Below are 17,859 nucleotides of genomic sequence, written 5' to 3'. Positions count from 1 at the left end.
TGTTGAGGGTGTGTGCTACTGGATAACTAATTTTTTAGCTAGAGGGGAGGTCTGTGTACTTCTTGAGATTATATATGACATAAACTGCAATCACAGTCGTCTCGAGGAGTGTCCCCTAGCTTTCATCTACTTGTCAAAAGGACCTTTCATCGAGAAAAGGATGAGAAGCACCATTCTGCAGGGTACAAGCTTTTTTTTTTTGCAACAAGGAGCTAATTTATCGGGCATACTTTGTCCCCTTTGAGCTTCCATCTCTCCAGTAGCACTTCCACATCACAGTAAAGAGTCAGGGTATACGTTCAGGGTTCCAAAAACCTGGATTCCCAACTGCAATTTTGCAAAGTTACTCCATCTTTCTAAGCCTCTGCTTCTTTATCTGCAAAGTGGGGACAAATAGTACCTGCTTCTAGAGGTGTAGTGAACTGAATGAGACAGTGCTCAGTACACAGGATGTCTGGTGCACAGCTGATGCTCAATAAATGACAGCTTTTGGTTCTAGGACATCGACAGAAGAGAACTTCTAGCAAGAATTTCCTCATTCCACATCCAGCTCCTCTACAAGCATACAGATGCATTCCAGCTATATATGGCAGTGCCAAGCTAATAAATGACAAAGACTGCTGTTGAGGGAAGAGACAGAGGAATAAGATACACACAGTTAGATTGGTTTCTTCACCCTCCCCAAAATACCTTCTTCCATTTAGTATATTCATTATATACATTATAATGTATATATATTCATTATATAGTGGCTAATCAGCAGGAAAGGTGCCTTGGCTAACAAGGATGCTTAGGAACCAGCTACATGCCACCATCACCCCCAACTTTTCCCTTTCTTTAATGTACAAATGACACAGATTTATTAAAGTTTTAAAGCATTTTTTTTACAAATGGAGAAAAGAGACCAAGCCAGGATGACTTCCCAAAGGAAGGGATCTAAGAGCCACTCCACGAGCTTCTTCAAGCCACCACGGCTACTTCCTCCTCTTGTATCTATGAAGAAAATGAGCAGAATAAAGACCACCCCCAAGACCAGAAAGAGGAAGGAGCTCACTTTCCAGGACAGGTTTCTTCTCCAACCCCACTCATAGCCTCTGGCATTCCAAAACTGTAAACAGTACCTGGATTTAGATTTAAAGTTTCCTCCTCGTCTCTGGTGGGGCAAGCCCAACTGTTTTCTTTCTTCAAAGGATGGGCTGTGAATGAGAAAAGACAACAAGATGTTGAACAAACCAGCAATGTCTCACCCCACCTGCTCCACCAGCTCCCACACAAAACAGCACCACAAACGCGTCATTTTCAGGGCCTGAGGTTCTAAGCCTGTGTCTATTTCTGATAACGGGTTTTTGGAAGTCAAGGCCCAGCTTCAAAACAAGACTGGGAGAGGCCTTTCCTTCTAGGAAAACTACATGGAAAACTTGGCCTACCCAGCCCCCAACCCCAGCCCAGAGGATGTGGGGAGGAACAACATGCCCAAGAGCAGACTGGGATGCTTTGTTTGGGGTTCTGTCACTCCCCTGAGAGAAAGCTATTTCTGAATCAAAAATATGCCATGTCATCTCCAAGGCAGGAGAGTCTTAACACGTCCCTTAATTCTCACCCTGGGCTGGCAGGGAGAGGGTAGATGGAAGCCCTTGAAATTATATGTAGGCAGACCTCAGAGATACTGCAGGTCTGGTTCCAGACCCCTGCAATGAAGTGAGTATTGAAATAAAGCAAGTCACATGGATTTTTTTGAGTTTCCTAGTGCATACAAGCTATGTTTACACTATACTATAGTCTATTAAGTGTGCATTATGTCTAAAAAAGCAATGCACGTGTCTTAATTAAAAAATACTCTATTGCTAAAAAATGCTAACTAACATCTGATGACACAAGATTGCCACAAACTTTCGGTTTGTATAAACTGCAATATCTGCGAAGTGCAATAAAACGAGATGTGTCTGTGGTATAAAGCTGTGGGTGTATGAGGAGTGGGAGTGGGGAAAGAGAGAAGATTCAGAGCTTTCATCAGAAGATAGAGACCTCCAAGATGACTTAAAGCCCTACCCAGCTCGATACTGTTTCAAGGCCTTCTTGCTGGTGTTGGTGAGTTCTTCATCAAATACAGATTTCTTTACCTGCTTTTGCTTCTTCACTGTGCACAGAGAGAAATGTATTAGACATGTCCTCTTTGGTCCAAACTCCTAAATCCCCTTAAGCTCAGGGTAATAGTTCCAAGTTCAGGGGATGCTCTGGCCTGATGTTTTACTGATATGGAAGCAAGACATCAGATCCCAGCAGAAAAGAGTTAAGGACTCAGAGTACCAAGTGTGAAGAACCACTCCAGAGGATGACTGCAGAGTCCAGAACTGGAACGGACCACCTAAATGTAAAATGGGCTGAAAACATCTTTGCTTCATTCTACTCTGACCCCCTCCTCCAAGTGGCAGCTGCTAAGGGTTAGGCTCCAGAGTCAGAAAGGCCTGGGTTCAAATCCTAGCTCTTCCTACTAACCATGGAGTCACTTGACCACTTGGAGCCAATAAAAGGACAGCTGTACACAGGTACATACTCACTACTCAAAAAACGTGGGCTCTTACCATCTTCCTCTTTTCCCCCTGACCACAAGCACAGGTATCAGGCAGAACCTTCCTACCAGCCCCTTCGGGCTTCCCATCTGCCTACCAGGGCCCCTCACTGGCTCCTCCTCAGGCATTGCTCGGGCCCGCTTGGCTCTGCGATTCCTCTTGGCCAGCCGCTCAGCAAACATCTGTGCCTTGAGGATTTCAAACTGGGACCTTTCCTCCGCCTCGGGAGAAAAATGACATGTGAGTATGGAACAGACCAGGCAGTGCTGACCCATGACGCTGGGCAGGGACCCAACTCCAGAGGGGACCCACTCACTGTCATCTCCCCTTTTTTCTTGGCTTCCTTCATAAACTTCTTCCTTTTCTTCTTTCCTCTTAAGGCTAAGTCAAACTCCTGCAGAGCCTTGGCAACTGGGATGGGAGGAGAGTATGAGATTTCAGGTACCATTTTATAAAATCTTTTTTTAAACTTAAAATAAGAAGTACACATATTTTAAATTGGTACTTAAGGGCTTATATATGTATCTAAATAAGCATCTTCCTTACTTTTAATTGTGGCAAAATATATGTAACATACAATTTGCCATTTTACCCATTCTTAAGTGTACAATTCAGTACCATTAATTACATTCACAATATTGTACAACCATCACTGTTCTCTGTTTCTAAAACTTTTTCATTATCCCAAACAGAAGCTCTGTAGCCATTGAGTAATAACTCCCTCCCCATAACCCCTGGTGATACTCTATTCTACCTTCTGTGTCTATGAATGCGTCTATCTAGGTACCTCATATAAGTAGAATGACAGATATTTGTCCCTTTGTGTCTAGATGACTTCACTGAGCATGTTTTCAAGGTTCATACTTGCAGCAGTATGAGAACTTCATCATGGCTGAATCATACATCCCACTGTACGTACATACCATATTCTGTGTATCCATTCATCTGTTGATGGACATGGGTTGTGTCCACCCTTTGGCTATTGTGAGTAATGCTTCAGTGAACACCGGCATACAAGGATTCGCTTAGCTTCCTGTTTTCAATTCTTTTGGGTATAGACCCAGGAGAGGAATTGCTGGGCCCAACGATAATTCTATTTTTAGCTTTTTGAGGAACCTCCCTGACATACTTTTTTCCTTCTTCCTCTCTTCTTTGGTCTGGAACCAGCTCCTCTCAGGCTCTGGGTTCGGAGCCTCCTTCCCCTTCTCCAGGAGCCGCTGTGCTGTGTTGATCTGTGGGGACAACAAAAGGGTGAAACTTGCATCTGATGATATATAACATGGCAGCTGCAGGAGGAGCCAGTCTGCAAATGCCTGGGGCTCTGATGAGCCTTTTGGCAGACAGCATTTCAGAAGGGCAGACCAGCAGAGGCCCATGCAGTCTGCCTACGAGCAGCATGGTGGACCAGAGAGCTCCCCACAGCCTCACCTGGGCTTCAGACTTTTGCATCTCTTTCTCTTCAGCCTCTAATTGCAGAACTGCATACACGTCTTTCTCCATTTTCTCAATCTTGTCCCGGAATTTGAGAATGACATCTCAAGGGAAGAGAACAAAAGAAATTTTAAAATAAGGATGAATATAGTGTAGCTGATAAAAATACGGCAGATGGGTATTCAGTGACATAGAAAACTGAGGTTTTTTAATGTATGACTTCTCTGCTTAACACCTCCGCAAAGGCTTCCTGATATTCCCAGAATAAATTCCAAACTCCTAAATGTGGCCCCTGCCTACCTCTCTGACCTCTGTGTCCCCCTTGCTCACCATGCCCTGGGCCCTCTGGCCTTCCTTCTCTTACTCCCACACCAAGTGTGTTCACATCTCAGAGGCTTTGCCCTGGTTTTCTCTGCTGGACACACTCTGTCCCCAGACCACCCATGGCTGACTCATCCTTATCATCAAGGACTCAGTTCAAATGCCATCTGTTCAAGGCCTGTCCTCAACAGCTTTTCTAAAGGAGGCACTTCTCACGTCATTCTCAATCACATCGACTATTAGCTTATTCATTGTCTTTCCCCATCAGAGTATCAGCTGTTTTGTTTCCTGCTGTATCCCCAATACCTAGACTAGAATAAACAGCAACAGATTGAATAAATTAAGTGAAAATTTTTTAAATGAAAAGGAAAAAAAAGAACCTATGAATGGAAGAAAAGGTCTGAAAAGCTATGTATCTAAATGCTAAGTGGTGAGCTCTTTCGCATATAATTACATTTTTGCTCTTATTTGATTTACTTATTTCCAACACTGATTACATATTATTTTTGTAATTAAAAAGAATTTCTTAAGGATGTACTTTATATAACCCCTATGGATGAGAACAACAAAAAGAATGAACGGTATCTAAAAAGAATTAGTGTGGACCCCCTCCCCACCCTCTGCCCCGACTGAGAGGAAGGAGGGGAGGAGTTAGTGGGGATGTTGCCTCAAGAGACCTTCTCTTCCCAAAGGCCAGCAAACAGCTACGAGTAGGGCACTTAGGGCACAAGTCTTTCCTCACTCCCTTTCACTCACAGAGAGGCTGAAGCCTAGAGAGGCCAGGGGAGACCTGCCCATGGCCTCACAGCAAGGAAGTGGCAGAGCTGGGGTTCAGATCTGGCTCCTAACTGCAACGCACACTCTCACCTGTTATCCTCTGCTCCCCCCACCCCATCTGATCTAGGACATTCCCCACGCATCCAAACCCCCTGAGCTGTTGCACTGATGCCTGCTGACCTTGCGGCAGGATCCGGGCCTTCACAGGGGCCTTGGCAGCCTTTACAATCTCCTTCAGCATCTTCCGCTCTTCTTCCCCCACCAGAGAGACCGAGCGCCCAGCCCGGCCAGCACGAGCTGTTCGACCTACCCGGTGAACATAATGCTTAATGGTGTTGGGCATCGTGAAGTTGATGACCTGGAAGACCAAAGTGAAGCATCAGTCAGACCCGGAGTTGGCAGAGAGAGGGTGACATGAGGAGGCAAAAGGACTCCCACCAAAAGCTCAAGGAGGATGAGACCTACTCACCGTTTTGACCCCCTCGATGTCAAGTCCACGGGCTGCTACATCTGTGGCCACGAGGATATCAATCTGTTCATCCTTAAAGCGCCTGGAAATAACCACAAACATGTGGCTGGATATCTGACCCCAGTACTCTGCAGGGGTCTGAGCCAGCAGAGAGAACACAAACCCTTCCGGAGTCAAGCAGAAGAGTCTAGACCATCACAGTGGGGACAGATCCTAAATGTCATCCCCTCCAATACTTACAAGCCCCCTAAACATCCCACAACACAGAGCAAGCGTAGTTTTCTGCACAGCACTTTAAGCAGCAATTCCTACAAATACAGAAGTTTGGGAACCACAAAGCCGGACTATGGGAAGTAGAATATGCAAATATCTCAGCATTCAAAACAGCCTTTCTTTAAGAAACAACACTCAGCTGCCTACGATGAATATGCATAGGTGGAGAGTTCTAAAGGGTTCCTCCTTGCCTACCAAGGTGACTCAGTTCTCCGAGAAGTAAACAAGGAATCACATGAAAAAGCACAGGGTCTGGAATTTGATTCCAGATCTCGTTCTAGCAGACCCAGGCATGGGCACTGCTCTGGAAAAGCTGCAGAAGTCAGAACGTGTGCTGCATCTTCCCAGGTCAGAATTTCTGGCTGTGATCCCAGCAGCTCCCACACCCAGGTCCTGGGGCAAGACTATGGTTTTCTACAAAGTCCAAGTTCTGAATGTATCTAGACATGAGCTTACAACGGTTAGGCTAAAATGTCTGAAATGAGGAACTGTGCTATGTCCCCTGCTATTGCTCTAACACGATCTCTGGGTAGTATTTTCCCTCGGGAATGAAGAGGGCCCACTCTGAAGGATGGCTAGGAGCCTCAGCCCCCCCAGACTTTACCGGAGGGCCTCCAACCGCTGCGTCTGTGACAGGTTGCCATGGAGCTCGCCCACCTGCAGTCCCATGAGCCCCAGGAGGATGTGCATGCGGTGGGCCTGCTTCTTGGTCTGGGTGAACAGCATCACATGGTCGGTGAAGGTTCTCATCAACAGAGCTGCCAGGGAGAGAAAAGTGAGCCGGCAGCCGCCTCCAACACATACTCCCTCCTCGGCTGCAAAGTGGTTGCTGTGCCTGGCATGGGGGAGGCAGGTGAGGTCCCTGCTTGTGGAGCTCCCACTCCTGGGCAGAGACAGGGAAGCCAATTCCCAGTTCTTGAGGGGGGTAAATGCCATGAGAGAGTGAAGAGAAGATGGGGCGGCTTCAGGGCTGACTTTTCCTGAAGAGGTGACATTAGGCTGAATGACAAGACAGGCTCATCCATGAGAAGACTTGGGGGGAGATTCCAGGTACAGGAAAGAGCAAACGTAAAAGGCCCCATAAAACATAAAAGCTTGGTGGGTTTGAAAAGCGAAAACAGGTGAGTGTGGCTGGAGCACCATGAGCTGAGGTGCTAAGGCCAGGGCTCCAGGCAGGCAGGGGGCTCCAGGCAGGCAGGGGCAAGTCTCAGAGCATCTTATGGAACTCGCTAGGGAGCGTGGATTTCAGCCTAAGAGCAACGCAAGACACTAGAGGGTTTTAAATAGCAAAGGAACAGGAGCGAATGCTCGATTATAAATGGTCCTTTGGAATGATCTGCAGTGTGGAGATGGGACTACCAAGGGATAGGGTGGAAGCAGACAGCCAGGTAAGAGGCTGCTGCAACAATCAGGCAACACAGTAGTGGCCGGGATGGAGGGCCAGAGGGCCAGCTGGGGGGAGGTGGGTAGTTCAGCAGGATATAAAGAGGACTGGATGGTGGGAGGGAGGGGACTCACTGAAAGAAAGGGAGGAAGAACTAGTGGTGAAGGTGGGGGCAGCCAGGCAGCAGTATCACGCTGAGTTAGGGGGTACTGGATGGAGGGGGCATCCGGGGACAACCACCCGGGGAGCCGAGCGCCCCACCCTGCTCAGCCCCACCCTGGGCTTTCACCTGCCACAACAGCTTCCCGGTCCCCTTCCCGAGTTGGCCGGATGCGGATGAACTCCTGTCGCAGGAAGGGGGCCACGTCCGTGTTGCTGTTCACAAATATCCGCACGGGGTTCTTCAAGGAGACAGAAGCCAGATCTTTCACCTGCCAGGCACAAAGACAGGGATGCTCACCGGCCTCCCAGGAGGCGAGGAAGAAGGCAAGCCCCTGCCACAGCCCAGCCAGCCCCGGGGGCCTCTGCACTGTCCTTCCACTCCCTGCCCGGCTCCTGACAGCCCACCTCATCCGTCATCGTGGCTGAGAAGAGCATGGTCTGGCGGTGATGGGAACACATTCGGATGATCTCCTTCATCTGCTCCTCAAAGTACTCGTCCAGCATCCTGGCGAGCAGGGGAGGGGAGGAATCAGAGAAATGCACTGAGCTCGAGGCTATCTCGAGCAGAAAACACCAGCCAGGCGATGTTTGGATACACCAATGGTTATGTTCCAGGCTCATTAATTTACTTATTTTACTAGTGTTATCTTAGCTTTTTACCAAGATTCACCCAGAATTATCATTTGGCCACTTTTGCTTTATCTTTCTTTTGCTCAACTGTATGCTGCAGACATCACGACCCTTGACCCCTAAATATTTCAGCACATCTTTCCTAAAAACAATGACCTTCTCCTACATATGCAATGTCATTATCACACTCAAGAAATTCAAGTGTCTGAATATTACCTAAAGCAAAGTACAGTCTATATTCAAATTTCCTTAACTGTCCCAAAGATGTCATCTTACAGCTGTCTTATTTTTTTAGTCCAGGAATCAAAGTTCCTATGTTGTACTTCGTTGTCATGTCTCTTTAGTCTCCTTAGTCTAGAAAGTCTCCTCACGCTTTTCCACACTCTGCATCTAATTATTTCCCAGTGACTAGATTCAACAATCATTGCTGGGACAACGTGCGCAGATGCAGCCGTGAACTTCACTCTCAATCCATCCTGAGACAGATCGTCAGTCTGTTTCAGTGGATGTGAGTTTGGCCCCTTGGTTAAGGTGGTGTCTGCCAGCTCTCTCCCCTGGTAAAGGAACCTTTGTCTTTGCAGGTAATAATAACCTGTGAGATTGCTTTGACTCCAGTTTTTTCAACTGATCCAATCCTTGACTGTTTCTCCTCCAGTTCAGGCTCCAGGAGGATCAGGTACCACACTTAGTTGTCATGTCTCCTTGGTCTCCTTAATCTGAAACTTTCCATAGGTGTTGACATTTTTGATATTTAAAACCTAAATCAGATGGTGTTCCCTAGGCTTAGAATGATCTCCTTTATCTCCTTCAGGCCTCAAGAATGGTCGAGAGGGCCAATAAGTTATTCAACACCAACTGAGCATCTGCTAGATTCCAGACATAGCCCTGGGCGCTGGGATGTCGCAGCAAGCAGCGCAAAGCCGGCCATTCTCGAACATGAAGTTCTGGGGAGAGGAGGGACACAGCCACCCCACGAGCATTCAGGTAACAGTGCAAGGGGTCAAGGAGGTGTAGCACCTTGGACAACGTAAGGCAGGAAGGGAAGGATGAGATGATGGTATGAGGGGAGGGCAGAAACTGTTATAGGGAGTGGCCAGCAGAGGACCCTCAGGTAAGTGACAACTGGAGCAGAAACCTGGCGAGGTAAAGGAGGTCATTTCAAGCTGAGGAAATGACAAGTGCAGAAGAGAAGCCCTAAAGTGGGCGTGTGCGGACGGGATTGACCAGTGGATGTCCTGGGTAGGGGGTGAAAATGAGACAAGGATGGTACTGAAGAATTTTGGCCTGAACAACAGGAACGACAGATCTGCCCTTCACTGGGATGGGAAGAAGGGGAGAGGCGTAGAGGATAAGAAGCTTGGTTAAGGATCTGGTTAGTTTGGAGATGCTTCAATTTGAGAGTGAACTTGAACAGGCTTCTTTCCCTGCTACCTCCACATTAGTCCAGTTCATTAAGAGTTCATTCTGTTACGTCATGAAGGAAAAGGTGAGCTGATGGGACCCAAGTGAGAGAAAGGAAAGAAGAGAGAGAGGGAGGGAGAGAGAAGGAAGAAGTGGGGAAGGAGAGAGGGAGCCCCCATCACAGTAGTAGAGGCTGTTTGTTGACTCCTCACTAGGCACTGGCACTTTACCAGAGTTACTCCTTGAATCCTCAACACCATGAGATGGGTACTTATCCGCGCTTACAAACAAGAAAAGGTTTTGCTTTGAGAATCTAAGTAACATTTCCCAATTTCAGGAAGAGGCAGAGTCCGAATTAGACTTACCTTCCCTCTTAACCATCACATTACGGAAAGGGACAGAAAGAGAGCAGGATAATCCAGGCTAAGATGGACAAAGGTGCACGTGAGCAGCTGAACTGGTGAGAGCATGTAGGAGAATGCGGAGTGCAGGTTCCCATCAGGGCTGTGGCTCTTGGGACCCCACCATGTCAGGTGTACCTGTCAGCCTCATCCAGGATGAGCACCTCGATGCTGCTCAGGTGGAAGGAAGGGCAGTTGTGGAGGTGATCGATGAGCCGGCCCGGGGTGGCGATGAGAATGTCAGGTGCGGCCCGAAGGGCTGCTTCCTGAGACTTCACGTCTAGGCCACCTGCAAAGGGAAGAGCCCACCAGGTGGCCAGCTGAGTCATTCACCAGTACTGATGAGCAAATGGCAGAGCACAAGACTGACAAAGGCCCCGCTCATGTGGATTTTACAATACACTGGGAGAGACAGGTTATTTAATTACAATTGTGCTAAGTGCGAAAATCAAAAAAGATGATGATACAAAGGCACTTCCAATTAGAACGATTCAACCATCCAAGGAATGAGAGAAGCAGCTGCGAAACTGCTACCTTTCCACGTCACCTACAGCTCCCACCGCATAAGGAGGATAAAATAAAGGTTAGTTTATGGTCTCATATAATACCATCAGAAAAATTCTGCCCCAAATAATATTTGATTCATTACTCATGCCAAGCAAAAATTATATCCTAAATTTGCTCAGTACCAAGAAAAAATTTTTTTTCATAATTTTGAAATATCATTTTGTAAGGCTGCAAACCGCCTCCCATCTCCCCACTATTTACTATGAAACCTTGTCATCTGGTTTTTTGTTTTCTATTTATTAATTGAAGTATAGTCAGTTACAATGTGTCATCTGGTTCTTAAGTGGATTCATTCACAAATAGGCTTTCTGGCCCCCATCACCCTCAGACAGTGGGGCACATCCATCTTCCACATGCTAAGTCTCTCAGGGCAGCCAGCCCTCCCTCAGACACTCACCCACAGCCAGGCAGGTGGTGATGCTGCAGAACTGAGCCAGCTGCTTGGTGACGGAGTGTACCTGGATGCCCAGTTCCCGGGTGGGAACCAGCACCAGCACGCGGGTCACTGGAGCCTGGCGGGGTTTGTAGATCAGACGCTCCAAGACAGGCAAGGCAAAAGCTGCCGTTTTACCTGGAGGGAAGGGCAGCAGGAGAGCAATGAGAAGAGCTTCGGTCCCTCCCAGGTTCAAGTTTTCACCTGCGCACAGAAAACCTACATCTCTGCTCAGAGGGAAGTGAAGCCACTTATTTTTCATAAAACCTTTTTCTGATTTTTATACCATGTGGTCAATGTAAAAAGTCTGAGAAATACAAAAAAAAAAATAATAATAATAATAATAAAAATCACCCACAGTTCAGCCAACCACAGATAAGAATGCACGTAATGGTATCTATATTATCAATCTTTTTTTAATAGAAATGTAAAAATATAAATTTTAATAGAATAGCACTATATATTCTGTTTAGTAACTTCCCTTTTTAAAAAAACTTAACATATATTTTCCTATTTAAGTATTCTTTACTTTTTTAAATTGGTTGGATAGTATCCTAGTCCATGACTGTTTCTCTTCTATTCTATTACATGACTATATAGTTACCTGTACTAACATACAATGTTGTGATAAACAGACCTTTTATAAAATATTTACTGCTATGATGGGGCTTATAATGGGAGTGACAGGTGGTCATGGTCACAGACACACCCTGATAGGATTAAATAAAGATGACCTTCACCAGACCCTCTGAAACCTGTGACCAGTGACTGTTCTATTTTTAAAAAGTAGAGTTTTTAAAGGAATAGAAAAATATATATTAAGTTTTTCAAAAAAGGAAAGTTACTTATCTGAGAAAGACTTAGTACTAGGCTCCGAAAAATGAGTTTATAAATCTGATGGTTACTTGAAAGAATTATGTGAAAATATATTGGAAAAAAATGTGATAAAAGCTGTACGAAAAAGTGTTAGTTTTTTTCCTTTTTATGCTTGATCTGATTTGAACATTTATGGTTAGAAAGTACATTGTGAAAATCAACTTATATATTTTCCAAATAAAGAAATGTATTTTTTATAAAAGTGGATAAAAAAAGGAAGTTACTATACAGAATATATAATGTTTATTGCATTAAAATTTATGTGTGCATATTTAGCAAAGTGGATTCTTGGTAAGTCAACCTAGAGCCTACTCTGTGTTGAACATCCTCCTGCCTCCTCCTCTCCCTCCCCCACCCCCAAGTCCCTATCCTTTTCACCTGTCCCAGTGGCTGCACAGGCACAGATGTCCTTCCCCAACAGACCCACCGGTATGCATGCCTTCTGGATCGGGGTGGGCTGCTTGAAGCCCATGGCTGTGATGGCCTGAAGAGAAAAGACAGGGTCAGATAGGAGGGGCAAGGGGAGTCTCAGCATGAAACAAACAAGGCAGGTTTCCAAACAGGTTTCAATCCCCCTCAGCCACTCAGTCAGCCTACTGTGTGCAAGAAGCTATTCTAGGTACTGAGGATATAGCAGTAAACAAAAGAAATAGCAACTCTGCCCTTAGGAATCTTAGAATCTGGTAGAAAAAAACAAACATACCTCCTAAGAAGGTAAATGCTACAGAGAAAGCTACAGCAGTCGAAGGGCCTGCTGGAGGGCAGGAGGGGAGGGGTGAGTATAATTTACAGCAGGGTTGTTAGGGAAGAGGACTGAGCAAGGGACCAAGGAGAACCCTGAAAGATGTGAGGAGCACCTCAAGCAGATTTCTGGAACGACCTTCCAGGCACAAGGAATCACAAAGTGCAAAGGCCCTGAGGAAGAAGATGCCTGACCTGTCTGAGGGCCACTGAGGAGGCCAGTGTGGCCAGAGCAGAATGAGCACTAAAAGACATCATCAGAGGGGACCACATGGGGCAGGGCCATAAAGGTCAAGACGGAACCTGTGTGTAGGGTTCTCTGACAGCTGTGTGCACAACAGAGTTTAGAAGGCGAAGGGTGCAGTTTTGGGCAGGGAGCCCAGTTACATGGAGACTGCAAGAATCCCATGGCTGACAAAAGAAGCCACTACCTTCAGAAGAGGGCGGGAAAGGTTCATGTCCTGGAATGAGAGATTTTCATCATACTGAGATGCATCTTCAAAAAATCCTCCTGCTTCCTGCACCAGAAAATCAAAAGACAGAATAAGAATTCAGCAAAAAGGGCCCAAGAAAACTAAATGACCTTAAAATCCTTTCAGGTTGTAAAAACAAGCTACACACTGTTATCCAAGCCCATGCTCACCTGTCCTTTCTTCTTCTTCTTCCGCTCCTTCACTTTGAGGGTATCTATGGAGAAAAAGAGAGCTGATAATCAGGGCTCATATTTATTGAGGACTCACAGCCTGCTGGACATGGACCTAAGTGTGGGATGTGGATGGACACCTCACTGAATCCACGCCAAGACCTGGGGAGCTATTGTCATCAGCCTCACCCCACAGATGAGGACGTCATGCGGCTGCGCAGGTCAGTCACTCATCCAAGGTCAGATAGGAAACAAACTCAGCAAGTTCCAGAGACCAGGCTCTCAACCACTGTGCTATATAATGATGCTTTAGCACTCATTTCTGCAAGAAATATTTACGGAGCACTCATTACGCGGCTGGACCCATCTGAGGTGGGATGTGGGGGACCTAGCGCCCCAAATAAGTTGGAGTCATAGGGGTGCCACCAGCTGGGTATGACTGGAGATGAGGAAAAGAGCAAACTCTGCCTGCAAAGTACAACCACCCTAACAAAATCCCAAGAAAAAAAGAAAAGCTAAAAGAACGGAGCTCAATATGGAGATCTTACGTGTAACTGCAGAAGAGCATAGGATAGTGTACAAAGGAAAGGCAAACAAACACTTCCCAACTTCCTGTCCCCATTTCTGACAGCATCACCTACCTGCTTTGGTGAGGATATTCTCATCACCTGACGAGTAGTCACTCTCTGATTCTTCATCTTCTGAGCCTTCCTCATCTTTCCCTTCGAGGTCTTCCTGCTCCTCCGGTTCAGAACCCTCCTTCACTTCTTTCTCTTTCTCCAACTTCTCAGACTTGGCTTCTTTAGCCTAGAAAAAAAAAAAAAAACTGTAATAAAGCAAGGCAACTACAAACTTTAAAGAAATCCAGAATCTACAAAGAACAACATCATGTTCCCCAGCCTGCAAGAATACTATGCAGATTCCTAGTGAATATTAACCAGACACACAGAGGAGCCTGCCTTTACCAGCCTCACTCCAACCCAGGCTCAGAGAGAAACAGTGGGGTCGTGCTGAGAGTAAAGCTCAGGGCTTTACTTACAAAGAGAAGTAACTGTTTTGCTTACTCACTTCTGTTTTCCTTTTCTTTCGAACCTTTTCAATCTTCTCATCTAATGTCGTGGCTGCCCTCTGCAGAAAAAAATAAAGAGATGAAAAAGAAACAGACATATGGGAAAGAGGCAAGGCAAGGTTCTCTGAAGGCAGGGTCTCATATTAATATAGGAAACGCTTGTTTGTCCTTGGACAGATTAATCAATCTGTAGATTATGAACACACAAAAAATTAAATAAATTATCTGTTTGTGAAAAAACTTTACATTACTTGGAACCAGTAAGAACATCCACATTTCAGAAGGTGTTTACTATTCAGAATGATACAACGACCAAGAGATGTCACATTATATCTGAGTGCTACTTAGAAAAACTCTTCCCCTTGCCAGTCAGACATAATTTAGCCTCTCAAATAAAACGTTGAAATCTGAGCAAATTCAGGTAATACTGGATATTGCTAAAACTTAAGAAAAAGAAGAGGTTAAGTAATGGCAGGCCCATTTTATGCACATTCAAAGCACCCTAAACTGCTAGGGCATTTACCACAGCTACAATTAACTGTGTAATTACTTGTCTAGTCATTTTCCAGCCTGCTAGAGTATAAGCTTTATAAGGCCAAGACTTTAATTACATGGGGGTCCATATGAAAAGAAAAAACATCCTCTCAAGATGACATGACCTTGAAAACACAATGCTGCTTTATTTCAGTCAGAACAAGGACCAGCAGAGTCTGGATTAAACTGCTCTGAGCAGGCAATATTTCTCTTGGAAATGCATGAAATCAAAAATAACTTTCACACATCATCTGCTTATTTATTAACCAGACTCAAAGAAAAGCATGGGATCGGCAAACAAGCAGATGACAGTGACGTTTGTGGCTGTGCTGTGTGGGAACCAGGGACCTTAAACAGTAAGGCCACGTGACGTCACCTGGCAAGTGACAAAGAATGACAGTATCTGTGGGGCAGAGTCTAGCTGTATCAAAAACTACTACCAAGGATACCTACTAGATGGTTCTTTGTTACAAACTGACATTAAAAAAGATTTCTTTCTAATAATCAAAACAAGGAGTGAACAGCTGAAAAAGAGACCATTTAACATAGCTATGTCCATGTTTTATGTCAAGCAATTTATATGTAACATTTGGTATTCCTAAGCCACTGGACCCTGCAACCCACTGCCCAACCTTAATAGCCCACGGCCTGGAGCTGCCTATCACTATCAGTCTCACCTTCTTCTTGAGCTGGCTCATGACGTCAGCCATGGCCCAACTGCCATCGTACATCCCCGCCTTCTCAGTGAAAACAAAGTCAGGGTTGAAATCAGCACTGCGGTTCTTCTGCAAGGCTTTCTGCTTTCTGCCCAGCACAATGGGCCCCTGGGAAGAGGGAGAAGCAAATGACTGTGGGACTGAGATGAAAGAACACTAGGAAAAGAAGGAAATGAGGATATCCAATAAGGGAACAGAAATATACAAGGCAAAAACAGACAGATGACAAGAAGCAGCAGACCAACCTACAGTTGTCCTGGGAGATTTTTAACACACCTCAGTAACTGACACATCAAGCAGAAAACAAATGGGTAAGTCTGTAGAAAATTTGAACAACACAATTAATAAGCTTCATTCCAATGAACATAGAACACTGCACTGGAGAATGCACATTCTTTCTAAGCACATATGGAATAGTAGCAGAAATGAATCACACAGTAGGCCTTTTAAGCAAATCTCCAGTAAGTTCCCCCCAAGTCAATATTATATAGACTCTGTTCTCTGACCACAACTTAATTAAATTAAAACTCAATAACAAAACAAAAAATAACTTTAAAAACTCCTACATTTGGAAACTGGAAAGGAAGGGGGACTGGCTGAACTATGGCTTCAGGAGGATAAACTGAGAAGAAAAAGCCCTGGAAACTAAAAAGTGCTATACTGACATTTTTTTTTTCTTACCTGAGTTAAACAATCTCAAAAGAACTCTGACTCAAAACTTTATTACTAATAATAATTCTATATCATTTCTCTCGTGCCTAGTTTAACTACCAATGGTTGCATAGCACTTCATACTTGGAGTTTTGCATTGTCATTTGCCAAATTTGCTTCAGTCCTTTTCCGTGGTGGTTTTCCATTCAAGAAGTGAAAAGATCACTCCGGTTGCTAAGTGGAAAATACACTTACAGGGGTGGCAAGAGAAAGCGCTAGAGACCAGGTATGTTTGGGCTGTGGGTATTCAGGTGCAAGATGGCAGTGGCCTGGACTAGGGAAAAGTGTGGATTGAGAGGGGAAGAAGCTTAAGGGAGATCCTTGAGCTAGCCTGCAAAACACTGGTGGGGAGAAAGGATGAAGAAGCTGAATGACTCTAAGATTTCTCCACTGAGATGAAGCAGGTGGGGAGGGGGAGGAAGATCAGAGTTCAGCTTTGGAAAAGTTGAATTTTAGAGGCCAAGGGACATCGAAACGGAGGTGTCCTTGGGCAGATGAGGCCGCAGAAGAGAAATCACCTGAGCTGGATCTTTATAAAGGGTGAGTATACCTTTTCGTGACACTGATCCCCTTTTAACTGCCATACTGTTTAACATCTCTAACTCCCCACTTCAACATAAGCTTCAGGAGAGTGGTGTTCTTTGCCCATCTTGTTCACTGCTGTGTCCTGATGCTTAACACTTGGTGTAGCACGTGTAAATATTCAATAAGTACTGACTTATGAACGCATGGATAACCAGGGCTCCTTGAGTAGGACCCAGGACTGACTCTAGATCTCTATGACACCGACCCTGGATTACATATCAGTTCAGTGAATGGGTATTGAGTTCAAGGCAACAGGGAATGGCACGGGCACAGGCGAGAAGGTGAGTAAAAGCTAGTGGCGAGCAAACTGAGGAGGATATGGGGGGTCCGAGTGAGACCCAGGCACACCTGCCGGCCTGGCAGAGAATGCTGAGCACTTGGGGCAGGGGCCTGAGGCTTCACGGGGAAGGGAAGCAGTCAAGGACATCGACTGCCCGCCGCCGCGCTCCCACCCGCGATAGCTCTTACCTCCTCCTCCTCGTCTTCGGAGTCAGTCTCGGGCTCCACCGGCACCTCATCATCGTCGCCTATGGTCCCGATTAAACCCAGCTCCGCAAGCATGTTGCCTCAACAGCCACTTCCGGAAACCAGCGCGGCGCGCCGTCAGGCCCTCAGAGTTCCGCGGCCTCCGCGTCGTCACCGCGCATGTGCTGACACCACTTCCGTTTGGAGGCCGCCCCTGCCGTGCACTTCCCCCCCCCAAACTCTTGCAGAGCGCATGCGGCAACTTGGGGCGTGGTTTTGCGTGACGCGCTCAAAGGGCGGGGTTTGTGTTAAATAAATTCTATTATCTTGGTGCTCAGAAAGCGGTGAGACGGTTGGAGAAGTGTGCGAGGTGCGGAGGAAGTCTAAAGAGGTGCGTGGATAAGCTCTGTGTATTTATGTACAAAAAATTGTATCAGGAAATACAATAAACGTTAGCAGTGATTGTCTCTGGATGGTAGGATTATAAGTGATTTCTATTTTCATTTTAGATTTTTTTCCCACAATAAACATCTATTTTCATAAAAAACAAAAAAAATGTAAGTACTTCTACACTTATTAACTAATTTAATCCTCACGGCAACCCTAGCAAATGGTACCATTACTGTCGCCCTTTTACAGATGAGGAAACTGAGGCACATAGACATTCCCAAGATCACAGAACCACGTATTTAGGGATTAT

General features: G+C 45.7%; 1 protein-coding gene across 2 annotated transcripts; it reads right to left on the bottom strand.

Moving 5' to 3' along the window:
• Positions 1 to 161: 161 nt before the first annotated feature.
• DDX27 (DEAD-box helicase 27) lies at positions 162 to 17,344 on the bottom strand. 2 transcript variants are annotated; one of them, XM_074347414.1, is made up of 21 exons: positions 17,163 to 17,344; positions 15,360 to 15,506; positions 14,148 to 14,207; positions 13,721 to 13,886; positions 13,080 to 13,123; positions 12,868 to 12,954; positions 12,074 to 12,179; positions 10,784 to 10,957; positions 9,958 to 10,108; positions 7,793 to 7,892; positions 7,515 to 7,656; positions 6,446 to 6,599; positions 5,569 to 5,650; positions 5,280 to 5,457; positions 3,999 to 4,105; positions 3,700 to 3,802; positions 2,887 to 2,981; positions 2,668 to 2,791; positions 2,050 to 2,137; positions 1,122 to 1,196; positions 162 to 620 (listed from the first exon to the last, which is right to left on the bottom strand). In XM_074347414.1, the coding sequence occupies exons 1-21, from the start codon at positions 17,253 to 17,255 to the stop codon at positions 581 to 583; spliced, it is 2,316 nt and encodes a 771-aa protein (XP_074203515.1). In that variant the 5' UTR covers positions 17,256 to 17,344; the 3' UTR covers positions 162 to 580. The 2 variants fall into 2 exon arrangements, with proteins under 2 accessions (XP_074203515.1, XP_010956928.1); XM_010958626.3 differs by lacking the exon at positions 162 to 620 and adding an exon at positions 821 to 993 and having other exon boundaries at positions 17,163 to 17,270.
• Positions 17,345 to 17,859: the final 515 nt, after the last annotated feature.

Source organism: Camelus bactrianus, chromosome 19 (assembly GCF_048773025.1).
Source record: "Camelus bactrianus isolate YW-2024 breed Bactrian camel chromosome 19, ASM4877302v1, whole genome shotgun sequence".
Lineage (NCBI taxonomy): Eukaryota > Metazoa > Chordata > Mammalia > Artiodactyla > Camelidae > Camelus > Camelus bactrianus.
This window is presented reverse-complemented; position numbering and strand designations above follow the sequence as displayed.

Coding starts and splice junctions, on each gene's coding strand:
- DDX27 (XM_074347414.1), bottom strand. CDS start 17,255: ATGCTTGCGGAGCTGGGTTTAATCGGGACCATAGGCGACGATGATGAG. Junction 12,180..12,867: donor TTTCCCGCCCTCTTCTGAAG/GTAGTGGCTTCT, acceptor TTTTCTCTTCAG/GCCATCACAGCCATGGGCTT. Junction 3,803..3,998: donor TGCAAAAGTCTGAAGCCCAG/GTGAGGCTGTGG, acceptor TTGTCCCCACAG/ATCAACACAGCACAGCGGCT.